Genomic DNA, 14,627 nt, shown 5'->3' on the forward strand with positions numbered 1-14,627 from the left:
CAAAGTCTTACCTCTGGATACACCCAGGAGTGGCGCACTGCAACTGTGGTACCACTTCACAAAGGCGGTGCCTCCACCGACCCTGGAAATTACCGGCCCATTAGCTTGACAAGCCTTATCTGCAAAGCCATGGAGAGGATCATAATGGACCTCATAAATAAAGACATAGGGAATTTGCAGACTTTGGATCCAACCCAGTTTGGCTTTGTCAAAGGCAGATCATGCCTTTTAAACTTGGTTGACTTTTTTTGAAACAGTCACCAAAGCCATTGATGAGGGAAAGGCAGTCCATACAGCCTACCTCGATCTGGCTAAGGCCTTCGATACAATACCCCATTCGGGTATCATTGAAAAACTCATCAGCTTAAATGTCAACCCATACATCACAAGATGGGTTGCAAACTGGCTGAGTGACAGAACCCACAGGGTCAGAGCTGCTGGCGCCATGTCAGACTCAAAGCCTGTCACAAGTGGTGTCCCACAGGGCTCAGTCCTGGGCCCACTCTTGTTTGGCATCTACTTTTCCCAGTACAAACAAACACAGGAGGGTTATGGCTGACAAAGTTTGCAGATGACTGCAAACTGGGCCATAGTAGAAAACACATCTGACACAGATATCCTTCAGAAGGGTCTCACAGAAGCGGATAACTGGTGCCAGAGCCACGGCCTAAAGTTAAATGCCAAAAATGCATAGTCATACCCTTCGGGAAAAACAAGGTTACCCCTAGCTACCAAATAGGTGGCAATCCACTGAGCACAGAAGAAGTTATCAGGGACCTGGGGACCCAGGTTGATAGTAGTCTGTCATTCGACACCCATGTAGCTAAAGTAGTTAGGAAGACCTTCTACATTGCCCACCTTATCATGAAGGGATTCTCATCTAGATCAAGGGAGGTCATAGTCTCCCTTTACTCATCACTCATCAGACCAATGATTGAGTACAATGCCCCATTCGAATGTATCTGACCCGACACTTGCAGCAGCTGGAGAGGCCACAAAGTTCCTCACCAAAAGGATAAAGGGTCTCAAAAATCTGTCCTATGCTGCCCGACTGAAAGAACTCCAGCTCTATTCAGTCGCGCCACGCTTGCTCAGAGGTGACCTTTGCCTAACATACAAGGCCATGTCAAACCCAGATTTGATGAATATGCTTCACCTCAAAAATCTAGATCCATCAGAGCCACAAGGGCGGGAGACTTAAACCTTGACACGGCTATTAATAGGACGTGCTGGAGGGATAGATTCATCACCCAAAGACTCCCTATGCTGTGGAACAAAATCCCGGTACATGTGAGGCAGAGCACCTCGCTGGCCTTGTTCAAGAGAAATCTTGACCAATGGATGGGAGATCGCAGATATACCCCAGGGATTACCTCAGTGTCACTGCTCGACAGAGGCACAGAAAAATAATGGGTATAGTTCCCCATACTAAAGGGGTGGCCTAAGCCACAAAACGATGGGCTAGGCTTGTAAATGCCCTCGGGCAGATAGCCTAGTATGAACCTATGAACCTAAATATGTATTGTGACAAACCTTAACGCTAATAGCCTCACCTCAAGGGGCATATTTAGGCATGGAGACAAAGGTTCATTGGGACAGGACAGAGAGTGAATCCATCAGGGTGGTACTGTTTTATTTATTTATTTAATGCTACTGAGCTTGCTGTTTGTCTTTTGCACCATGTTCTCATTTATTCTTCCCTATCGTGTAGGACCTGCTTACTCAGTTTCCTTAAAGTATCTTTCTTTTTTTTTCCATGTCTGTGAAGAACTTGCTCTCATACATATTTTATCTTTCCACAGCAACCCTGATGGTGACTCAAGCACAGCAGTTGAAGAGCTAGAAGAGGACTTCCTAAATACAGGAGAAATTGACCTGCTGGGAGAGATTTTTGACACTCTAAGTACAAACACAGTGCGTGAGAAAGGACTTCTGTATGGAACCCGAAGCCTTGATTTCTACAAAATGGAAGACACTGATTACATTAGAAGTGTAAGTCACAAGCCACTCTCTAATCTAGCAGCTTTTACTTGTTCTAGTTTACTGTTTCTCACGCCAACCATACCAATGATTTACTGTGCTAATGGAGGTGGTGGATCTTGTAGGGACCTTAAATATCAGCTCTTAAGGGTTCAATGACTGCACACTGATGTAGTAACTGTTGCATTAGCTGTGGTATTTATTTTCTGATGCCTAATCTGTCCATCTCTACATGCCTTCCAATATACTATAACACTTCCAATACACTGCATAATGAAAACTGAGAGTCAGCCAGAAAGTCACACAACACACACCTTGCTCTAACTGTGGGGTTTGTATGCAACATACCCTCTGCTTCTGCAGTATAACACTCAAAGGATGCTCCAGTTTCCCCTCTCTTCTCAACTGGCACATGGCAGCTTGCATAATGCTCCTGAAGCTATGTAGAAAACACTACAACTATGAGTAGCTACACAAAAAAATGCAACTACAGGTTTTACAGATTACTTCATTATAGCATCTATTTTACCTGTGTCTTGCATCTGTTTCTTTTCTTTATTTTCTAGGTAACAGAATAATGGGGGGAGGGCAAAAAAGGTGACAGAGGGAAAACTGACAAAATGAGAACCTGCTGTACTGCAAAATAATGTTTCCCCTCAAAAGGAAGCAATTTCACATTGGCATTTCACCGTCTGCTCTATAGTATGCATTCCCACTTGGCATTGCTACATGTCTCCCATCACCTCACACTCCAGCATACCTTCTATCACTCCCAGCATGCAGTGTGCCTTCCATTCTCAAACTATAGCATGTCGTTCATCAACCCAGCAGTGTAGCATGTCTTACATCATGCACCACTGCTGTATTCTTTTCATCATGCAGCACGGCTTCCATGATCCTGGCACTGCTGCATGCATTCCATCAGCACTGCAGCATGCCTTACATCCTCAGAACTGCAACATACTTCTTATCACCCCAGCACATTCCTTCCATTACCCCAGCACTGCAACAAGCTTTCATCTTCATCATTGCAACATGACTTCCATCACAGTACTACTGTACCACACCTTCTCTTACATCAGCACTGCATGTCCTCTATTAATCTACCACTGCAGAGTGGCTTACAAATCCCCAGCACTGCAGTATGTCTTACATTACCCAAGCACTGCACCACACCTTCAGTCACCCTAAGTCAGCAATGTCTTTATTCATGTCATTGCAGAATGCCTTCTATCCACCCAGCACTGCAACATGTCTCCAGCACCCTATGTCTGCACCATACCTTCACCCTCATTGTTGCATCATGTCTATCACCCCAAAACTGCAATATATAGTCCATCCCCATCACTGCAATACTGCTTCCATTATCCCAGCACTGCAGCATGCATTCCATCACCAGCACTGCAGCATGCTATGGACTACCCCAGTACTGTATCAGCCTTCCATCTACCCAGCTCTACAAACTGCCTTTACCCTCATCACTATAGAATGCTCTCCACCCTCCTCTCCTTTAGAACTGCAGCATTTCTTCTAACACCCAGCACTAACGAATGTCTTCCAGTACCATAGGTCTCCAACACGCCTAAATCAACATTTCTTCAGCATATCTTCCATCTTTCCAAAATTGTAGGATGCCTTCTATTACCCCAATTAAGTCAGGATGTCTTGCATCACTGCAGCATGCCTTCCATCCCCCAGAAATGCAGTATATCTTCCATTCTTCTATCACTGCAGCATGCATTCCACCATCTCAATACTGCAGCATGCCTTCCAACTCCCCATCTTTCAAACATGCCTACACCCTCATCATTGCAGCATACCTTCCATTATATCAGCACTGCAAAATGGCTAAAATCTCCACAGTACTGCAGTATGTCTTCTATCACCTCATCACCCCTACCACCACACCAGCACTGCAGCATACCTACTACCACACCAGCACTGCAGCACTCCTGCCCACCACACCAGCACTGTAGCACACGTACCACCACACCAGTACTAGGACACACCTACAACCACACCAGCAGTGCAGCAAACCTAACACCACATGAGTGCTGCAGCACCCCTACCATCACACCAGCATTGCAGCACATCTACCAACACACCTGCACTGCAGCACTCCTACCACCACACCAGCACTGCAGCGTACCTACCACCACACCAGCACTGTAGAACTCCTACCACCACAACAGCACTGTAGCACACCTACTACCACACCAGTACTGTGGCACACCTACAACCACACCAACAGCATAGCAAACCTAAAACTGCAGCACCACTAACGTCACACCAGCATTGCAGCACACCTAACACACCTGCACTGCAGCACACTTACCTCCACACCAGCTCTGCAGCACACCAACCACCACACCAGTACAGGTGCACTCCTACCACCACACCAGTAGTGTAGCACAAGTACCACCACACCAACACTGTAGAGGAACTACCACTATGCTAGCATTGCAGCACACCTATCATCACACCAGCACTGCAGTACACCTACCACCACACTAGCACTGCAGCACACCTACCACCACACCAGCAGAGTAGCACTCCTACCACCACACCAGCAGTGTAGCACAACTACAACCACACCAGCAGTGTAGCACAACTACCGCCACACCAGCACTGCTGCACACCTACCAACACATCAGCAATGCAACACTCCTATCACTACACCAGCACTGCAGCACTATAACCACACCAGCACTGCAGCACAGCTACCCCACCAGCACTGCAGCACTCCTACCATCACTGCAACACTCCTATCACCACACCAGCACTGCAACACTCCTATCACCACACCAGCACTGCAACACTCCCATCACCACACCAGTGCTGCAGCATCCTTCCCATCACACCAGCACTGTAGCACACGTACCACCACACCAGTACTAGGACACACCTACAACCACACCAGCAGTGCAGCAAACCTAACACCACATGAGTGCTGCAGCACCCCTACCACCACACCAGGACTGCAGCACATTTACCACCATACCAGCAGTGCAGCACTCCTACCACCACACCAGCACTGTAGCACACCTACCAACACACCAGCAGTGTAGCAAATCTAACACCACATCAGTGCTGCAACACCCCTACCACTACATCAGCAATGGAGCACACCTACCACACCTGCACTGCAGCACTCCTACCAGCACTGCAGCATACCTACTACCAGCACTGCAGCAGTCCTACCATCACACCAGCACTGTAGTACACCTATTATCACACCAGCAGTGTAGCACACCTATCACCACACCAGCACTGTAACACACCTACCACCACACCAGCACTGTAACAAACCTAACCACCACATTAGCACTGCAGCACACATACCACCACACACCAGCAGTGTAGCACTCCTACCACACCAGCAATGTAGCACAACTACCACCACACCAGCACTGCTGCACACCTACCACCACACCAGCACTGCAACACTCCTATCACCACACCAGCACTGCAGCACACCTATTACCACACCAGCACTGCAGCACTCCTACCATCACACCAGCACTGCAACACTATCACCACACCAGCATTGCAGCACACTTGCCACCATACCAGCACTGCAACACTCCTCCCACCACACGACTGCAGCACATCTACTACTTACACCAGCACTGTAGCACTCCTACCATCACACCAGCACTGCAACACTATCACCACACCAGCATTGCAGCACACTTGCCACCATACCAGCTCTGCAGCACACCTACCACCACACCAGTACTGATGCACTCCTACCACCACACCAGTAGTGTAGCACAAGTACCACCACACTAACACTGTAGAGCAACTACCACTATGCCAGCATTTCAGCACACCTACCATCACACCAGCACTGTAGTACACCTACCACCACAGTAGCACTACAGCACACCTACCACCACACCAGCAGTTTAGCACTCTTACCACCACACCAGCAGTGTAGCACAACTACAACCACACCAGCAGTGTAGCACAACTACCGCCACACCAGCACTGCTGCACACCTACCAACACATCAGCAATGCAACACTCCTATCACTACACCAGCACTGCAGCACTATAACCACACCATCACTGCAGCACACCTAACACACCAGCATTGCAGCACTCCTACCATCACTGCAACACTCCTACCACACCAGCACTGCAACACTCCTATCACCACACCAGCACTGCAACAGTCCCATCACCACACCAGCACTGCAGCATGCCTCCCATCACACCAGCACTGCAGCACTCCTCCCATCATACCAGGACTGCAGCACACTTACCACAATACCAGCACTGCAGCACTCCTACCACCCCACCAGCACTGTAGCACACCTACCAACACACCAGCAGTGTAGCAAACCTAACACCACATCAGTGCTGCAACACCCCTACCACCACATCAGCAATGCAGCATACCTACCACACCTGCACTGCAGCACTCCTACCAGCACTGCAGCATACCTACTGCCAGCACTGCAGCAGTCCTACCATCACACCAGCACTTCAGTACACCTATTACCACACCAGCAGTGTAGCACAACTACCACCACACCAGCAGTGTAGCACACCTACCACCACACCAGCACTGTAACACACCTACCACCACACCAGCACTGTAACAAACCTAACCACCACACTAGCACTGCAGCACACATACCACCACACACCAGCAGTGTAGCACTCCTACCACCACACCAGCACTGCAACACTCCTATCATCACACCAGCACTGCAGCACACCTATCACCACACCAGCACTGCAGCACTCCTACCATCACACCAGCACTGCAACACTATCACCACACCAGCATTGCAGCACACTTGCCACCATACCAGCACTGCAGCACACCTTCCACCACACAACTGCAGCACACCTACTACTTACACCAGCACTGTAGCACTCCTACCATCACACCAGCATTGCAACACTATCACCACACCAGGATTGTAGCACACTTGCCACCATACCAGCACTCCTCCCACCACACGACTGCAGCACACCTACTACTTACACCAGCACTGTAGCACTCCTACCATCACACCAGCACTGCAACACTATCACCACACCAGCACTGCAGCACACTTGCCACCATACCAGCACTGCAACACTCCTCCCACCACATGACTGCAGCACACCTACTACTTACACCAGCACTGTAGCACTCCTACCATCACACCAGCACTGCAACACTATCACCACACCAGCATTGCAGCACACTTGCCACCATATTAGCACTGCAGCACTCCTCCCACCACACTACTGCAGCACACCTACTACTTACACCAGCACTGTAGCACTCCTACCATCAGACCAGCACTGCAACACTCCAATCACCACACCAGCATTGCAGCATACTTGCCACCACATCAGCACTGGAGCACTCCTACCACCACACCAGGACTGCAGCACACCTACTTCTACACCAGCACTGTAGCACAACCACCAGCTCTGCAGCACTGCTATAAGCACACCAGTACTGCAGCACTCCTACCAGCACACTAGCACTGTGGCAAACCTACCAGCACAGCAGCACTGTGGCAAAACTACCAGCACATCAGCTCTGCAGCACACTTACCAGTACCCCAGCACTGTGGTGGCACAGCTACCATAACACCAGATCTGCAGCATGCCTTGTATCCTCTCAGTTCGAAAACATGCCTAGACCCTCATCACTGCTAGATGCCTTATATAACTCCAGCACTGCAATATGCCTTGTATCAGCTCATCTCTGAAACACATCTTTACCCTCATCACTGCTACATGCCTTCTATAACTCCAGCACTGCAGTTTGCCATGTTATCATCTCATCTCTGAAACATGCCTACACCTTCATTACTGCTACATGCCTTCTATTACTCCAGTATTGCAGCATGCCTTGTATCATCTCAGCTCTGATAGATGCCTACAACCTTATCACTTTTGAATGCCTTCTATAACCCCCAGCATTGCAGCATGCCTTGTATCACCTCACCTCTGAAACATGCTTACACCTTCATCACTGCTAGATGCCTTCTATAACTCAAGTACTGCAGCATGCCTTGTATCATCTTAGCTCTGAAACATGCCTACACCCTCACCACTGCTGCATGCCTTCTAGAACTCCAGCATATGTGCTATCCCCTGCACTACAGTTTGTTTCATTCACCTCAGCACTGCAGCATGCTTTCTATTCACATTACCACATCAAACCTTCTACCACTCCAGTATATCAGCATTCCTTCCACTGCCACAGCACTACATGTCTTCCAACACCCCAGAAATGCAGAATACTTTCCATTATCCTACCTTTGCAATATGCCTTCACCCTCATCAGTGTATCATGTCCTATTACTCATGCCTTCATCTTCATCAGTGTAGCATGCCCCTTATTACTCATGCCTTCACCCTTATCAGTGTGGCATGCCCTCTATTACTCATGCCTTTACCCTCGTCGGTGTAGCATGCCATCTGTCACTCATGCCTTCACCCTTATCAGTGCAGCATGCCCTCTATTACTCATGCCTTCACAGTCATCAGTGTAGCATGCCCTCTATTACTCAGGCCTTCACACTCATCAGTGTATCATGGCCTCTATTACTCCAGCACTGCACCATGTCTTTCACTGTCCCCACAATGCAACATGCTTTTTAACCTCCTACACTGCAGAAGCCATTCTGTTACCCAGCACTGCACCATTCCCTCATGCCCACTGGCTCTACAATCTGCTCTCACCCTCACCACTGCAGCACACCATCCATCTCCAGTACTACAACATGTCTTCCGGTACCCTTGGTGTGCAGCATGCCTTTGCATTTATAACTGTAAAATGTCCTCCATCATATTGGCAATAGAGCATGTCTTCCAACATGCCAGCAATGCATTGGGAGGGTTGGCCTAATGGGTTGGGAGGGTGGCCTAATGGTTAAGGTGTTTGCCTTATAAACACAAGGTACAGTGTTTGAGTCTCACAAGGGATAATTGGCTAGGCTTAAAATGGCTCGCAAGGGCAGTTAGCCTAGTACTAATCTATGAACCTAAAAAAAAATGATGCCTTCTGTCAGCAGAGCTATGTAGCACACCTTCACTCTTGTCACTGCAGCATGTCATCTATCAACTCAGCATTGGGAGTATGTCTTACATTACCCAAGCACTGCAACATATTCCAACACTCCAGCACACAGCATGCCTTCCATCCTCAACACTGCAGCATACCTTCTGTCATGCCAGCACTGCTGCATACCTTCCCTCCTCAACACTGCAAAAAGCATTTCGTTATCTCTCCACTACAGCATATCTTCAATTGACCAGTACTTTAGCATGCCTTCCATTAACCCAGTCTGCAATTCGCTCTTCTCATCACTGCAGCATGCCTTCTATCACCTCAGCACTGGAGCCTGTCATCTGTTACTCCAACACTACACTGCACAGCTGCATGCCTTCAGTCCCCAAATGACTGCAGCATACCCTCCATAACCCAAGTACTAATGCATGCCTTTAATTCCCTCAGCACAGTGGCATGTTTTCCACCACCTCAGTGTTTCAGCATATCTTCCATCACCACAGCTGTGCAGCATACCTTTTATTCACAGCACTGCAGTTTGTCTTCCAGTCTGCAGCGCTGCAGAATATTTTCCATCACCCTAGCACTGCAGCATGCATTCCATCACATCAGTATTGTAGCATACGTTCCTTTACCCAAGCCCTGTAGCATGTCTATCATCACTCCAGCACTGCATTTTATCTTTCATCCTTACAGCACTGCAGCATGTCTTTAATCACTCCAGCACTGCATTTTGTCTTTCATCCTCACAGCACTGCAGCATGTCTTTCATCACTCCTGCACTGCATTTTGTTGTTCATCCTCACAGCACTGCAGCATGTCTTTCATCACTCCAGCACTGCATTTTGTCTTTCATCCTCACAGCACTGCAGCATGTCTTTCATCACTCCAGCACTGCATTTTGTCTTTCATCCTCACAGCACTGCAGCATACTTTCCTTTGGCTTAGAACTGCAGTATTTCAATCACCCCAACACTGCAGAATGTCTTCAGTAGTGCAGGCTACTTTCCATTCCCAATACTGCAGCACATCTTCCATCACCACAGCTCTGCAACACACCTTCACCCTCAGTATGTGCCATAATTTCTATCTTCAACACTGCAGCCTGCCTCTGTTCACCTTCACTCTAGCAGAATTTTATCTCACTAAGCAGTCCAGCATGTCCAAGCAATGCAGCAAGACGTCAATCACTGTAAGCTGTGCAGCATTTATTATTTATTTTATTTATTTATTTGCAGTTGGTTTACCAGGATAGTCCATGTCTTTCATTAGCAACATTGCTATATGCCTTCACTCAGCTCAGAATTGCAGCTTGTTTTTACTCACTGTCAGCTTAACAACATGTCTCCACTCGCCATCTGCACTGTAGCATGGGTTATATTATCCCAATATATATTAAAGCATTACTTCAGTCATCCTCCATTCTGTAACATACATTCATCCCTGTATTGTTTCCAGCACTGTCTATATTCATCTGCAGTGTTGCATCATGCTGCAACACTGTAGCCTTCCTTCACTCACCCTCACCACTGCAGCATGCTTTTGCCCTTATCAATGTACCACAGTTTGTCACCTTAAGCTCTGCAGCATGCCATCATTGAACCTCAGACATTCACTTGGATTTCTCTTACCCTCAGCACTGCAGCATGCATTCTTCTTAACAATGAGTTATGCCTTCCATCCCCAACACACTGCAGCATGCATTCACTATTAGCACCACAGTATGCATTCACCCTTGTCACCTCAGCATGCATTCACCCTCAGTACTACAGTATGCCTTCACTCACCATTAGCACCACAGTATGCATTCACCCTTGTCACCTCAGCATGCACTCACCCTCAATAATACAGTATGCCTTCACTCACCATTAGCACTACAGCAGGCCTTCACTCTTGTCACTTCAGCATGCATTCACCCTCAATACTGCAGCATGGCTTCATTCAGCCTCTGCACTGCAGTGTGCCTTCAGTCCACTGTACCTTAATCACTATAGTTAGCATAGCAGCATCCCTTCACCCTCCCAGCACTGCCTTATGCCTACACACACCCTCAACACTGCAGCCTACCTCACCCTTCACTGAGATATTTACAAGGCCTTTCAGTGCCTGTACCTGCTGTTACCTTCATGTTATTATTATTTTTTTCTTCCCTGGAAAACTAATTTGCACTAGGGGTAGAGCTTCCTACATTAGACACTAACATGTGCATCTTCAACCTACAGATATCTTTTGCAAAATCTGAATTACATCTATGCGGAGTCAGACACTAATGTTAAGGGCATTCATCCTGAACAGTGAGTGCAAGTACTCTGCTAGGAGGCCTGTCTGGTTAACCCCAGAAGAACCTATGCAACTTTTGTGGTGCATTTCTTTAGCGCTAATCTGCAGCAAAGAATGCAGTGTCTTAAAAAACAGTGTCCGTCACCAATATGTGAGAGAAAAGGAATAAGCATTTTTTTTGGCTTCTAGTTGTTCCATATAAAACACATACAGGCTTACTTTGCAGATCTTTACCTGCCATACAGTCTGCATAACTGCCTCTCATGACTGACTTGCCCTAAGCTTAGCAAAGCAGAATGATATCCTATATTATTTCATTCACATCAGATGTACACTGAACGTGTCTACAGGAGACATAATCTGGTTACCACTGCCCTCATGTCAAATATGGTCTAAGATTAACTGCAAATAAAGATTCCCATGATCTGTTTACCACTCCTGCTCATGGTAGACCTGTTCTGAGTAAAGGATGTTTGGTGACCTATTCTTCACTGCCACCTGTGCTACACCTGCTCTGAGCCTAAGGGTAGACAGAACCTCATATGGTCGAGAAATCTATGGGGTATGAAGATATGGCCTGGGTGTAAGAGTTGGGTGACTATAGTGGGAAGTTGTAGGGCTCATGAGGATAGCATGAAAACTAGGTTATGGGGGTGGGTCAAAAATTATAAAGGGTAGAAAGTCAGGAGGAAGAGTAAAGGAAAGAGGGTGAGGGTGCAGACAGGAAAATGTCAGGCAAGCAGGAATAGGTAGAGAACGGTAAGCAGAAAACACACCAGGAAGAGACAGGCAGCCGACAGGGAAAAAGGCACAACTGCAAGAGTGGCAGGCAGAATCATATAGAAAATATCAGACAGGAAAAGGTCAGGAAAAACAGATAATGAAGAGTATAGAAAAGTTGTGCCCCCCCCCCCCAACTGGGTACAAACCAAGGGGAGGAGGAACAAAAAAAGATGCAGTGAGAGGGAAGAGGGAAAGACAACAACAGGTAGAGGAGGAGGCAAAAAATGTGAAGAAAACAGGAATGGAAAAAGTGCAGAAGGGATGAAAACAGGGAAGGCTGGGGTGATCATCTGGAACTGCAAGGCTGATGATGGGAATGATAGTGGCATGGGGCAGGAGGTAATGGCCACTTCTAGGACAGTAGAAGTGTTTGGGTAACCAGAGACTAAATAAACAAGATTAGGAGTTGTGACAAAGAAAACAGGTGAGGCCCAGTTATAAAAAGAACAGCTTTATTGCTTAGACTTAGTAAGACATGGGAGGAGGTGACCAAGCTGGGTTTTTTTGGAAGTGTTACAATGGAATGTTACAAGGACCAGTAGCCACCACAATGGAGAAGGAGAAGAAAAAAGTGAGGTTGAATGCAAAAAGCCTCCGGCACAATAGTGGACAAGGGAAAAAGGGCTCAAAGCTGGTAGGAGGATGGAGAGAAGCCTGGCTAACAGACTACCTCCATGTCCAGGAAAAGCTCCATCTTAGCTCAAATGGCATAGTGGTAGTCCTATGGAGGGATGCAAAAGCAAATTTACATGATTAGACTTTTAGTACAAAAGGAGAAAGGCAGTGCCATGGAAGCAGAAGGGGGGGTGGATACTCAGACCTGTTCAAGGGAAACAGTTAACACAGATCAACAAACACGGATAACTCAGAGCACTGCTGGGCAGTACTACTGTGCAATACAAGCAGGCTGAGTGGAAAAATGAGAATGCTGCACACAGTAATGAAGGAGAGAAGGGCAGAGATTCCATGTTTCATTGAAATGTTGACAAGAGGCAAAAAGGGTAGAACATGGAGGTTCCTGGGTACAAGTTGTTTATGAATAACAGAGTGGAAGAATGAAGACAGGGGTAACCTGCATAATGGGGGATATTATATTTGAGGTTAGACATGAGGGTCACAGGCTAGTGCAAGTGTCCTTACAGTTAATGCAGAAGAAGGGATTGCTTACCTAAAGCTATAGCAACTGTGGATGAGGATAAAATAGCAAAAGGAATAAAGCAGAGGAGTAAATGTAGAAGTTATTGTCATTGAGAACCTGAATCTGCCAGGATCAAATAAGGAGAAATAGAGTTCCAGGATGAAGAGAGAGAGTAGGGGCTGGGCAGTGTCTTGGACCAATGAGCACTGGTCATCTGTCATAAACTATACCAGAATGGACAGACTTATGGTAATGATCCTAACATAAGAGTGAAGGGAGTCATTGGCATCCAGATGACAATGTCATTATCCAACAGTGATCATGTGAATATGGAGTGGGTGGAGAAGAGTGTCAGGAGTGATTTGTGACAGACGAGTACCTGTAAGAGTGAAAGGGAAGGTCTACAAGAGGGTAGTGAGACCAGCTATGTTATATGGGTTGGAGACAGTGGCATTGACAAAAAGGCAGGAGTTTCAGCTGGATGTGGCAGAGTTAAAGATGTTAAAATTTGCACTGGGTGTGATGAGGGTGGACAAGATTAGGAATAAGTATATTAAAGGGTCAGCCCAGGTTGGAAGGTTTGGAGACAAAGCCAGAGAGGCACAATTACGTTGGTTTGGACATGTGCTGAGGAGGGATGCTGAGTATATTGGGAAAAAGATGCTAAGGATGAAGCCACCAGGTAACAGGAAAAGAGGAAGGCCTAAGATAAGGTTTATGGATGTGGTGAGAGAGGACATGCAAATGGTTTGTGTGACAGAGCAAGATGCAGAGGACAGGAAGAAATGGAAACAGGTGATCCGCTGTGGTGACCCCTAATGGGAACAGCCAAAAGAAGATGATGATGATCATGTGACTGTGGTTTAGAGTGAAGTGGACAGGTAAAAACCAAGGGCAAAGACAATGTTGTGAGATTTCAAGGGGTGGATTTCACTGAGCTGGGAGAGGTGATTAAAGATTTCCAAGATACCAGAGAAATTAAAAGAATGAGTAAAAGTGTCACACAGAAAAAAAATCTGTTAAAAAACAGAAAAAGAAAAATCTAGCAAAACTAGACTTTCTACTGTGTGATTCCTTAAACTTCTTGTGTTAGAGGCAACACGGGATATATGCAAATTACCCTTTAAGGACATCTGGTGTTTCAGCTAAATCGCAATTCTGAATGTCCATGACTTTTTCTTTTAAGTCTATTTATGGACAAATTTTGGCCAAAAAAGCCAAACCCCGAATAGCTGTGGACATGCATGTTTCTGGCTTCTCATGGTGTCATCAGCAGAGCATAAGTGGAATGTTTGGCAAAGAAAAAGTCATGGACATTCAGAATTGCCATTTAGCTGCAACACCAGATGTCCTTGCAGAGTAGTTTGCATCTATCCCATGTTGTGTCTAATACAAGAGGTTTAAGGAATCACACCGGGG

At 46.8% G+C, this 14,627-nt stretch overlaps 1 protein-coding gene across 4 annotated transcripts in view; it reads left to right on the forward strand.

Moving 5' to 3' along the window:
* The window catches only part of LOC122790092 (DENN domain-containing protein 1B-like), a 1,285,568-nt gene that overhangs the window by 1,255,456 nt on the left and 15,485 nt on the right, over positions 1 to 14,627 (forward strand). For all 4 annotated transcript variants that reach the window (XM_044057656.1, XM_044057657.1, XM_044057658.1 and 1 more), the window contains one exon: positions 1,803 to 1,992. In XM_044057656.1, the coding sequence (XP_043913591.1) occupies positions 1,803 to 1,992 (190 nt within the window). The remainder of the gene's footprint in view (positions 1 to 1,802; positions 1,993 to 14,627) is intronic.

The sequence above is a fragment of the Protopterus annectens genome, chromosome 15.part0 (genome assembly GCF_019279795.1).
Source record: "Protopterus annectens isolate FY-2018-M chromosome 15.part0, PAN1.0, whole genome shotgun sequence".
Taxonomy (NCBI): domain Eukaryota; kingdom Metazoa; phylum Chordata; order Ceratodontiformes; family Protopteridae; genus Protopterus; species Protopterus annectens.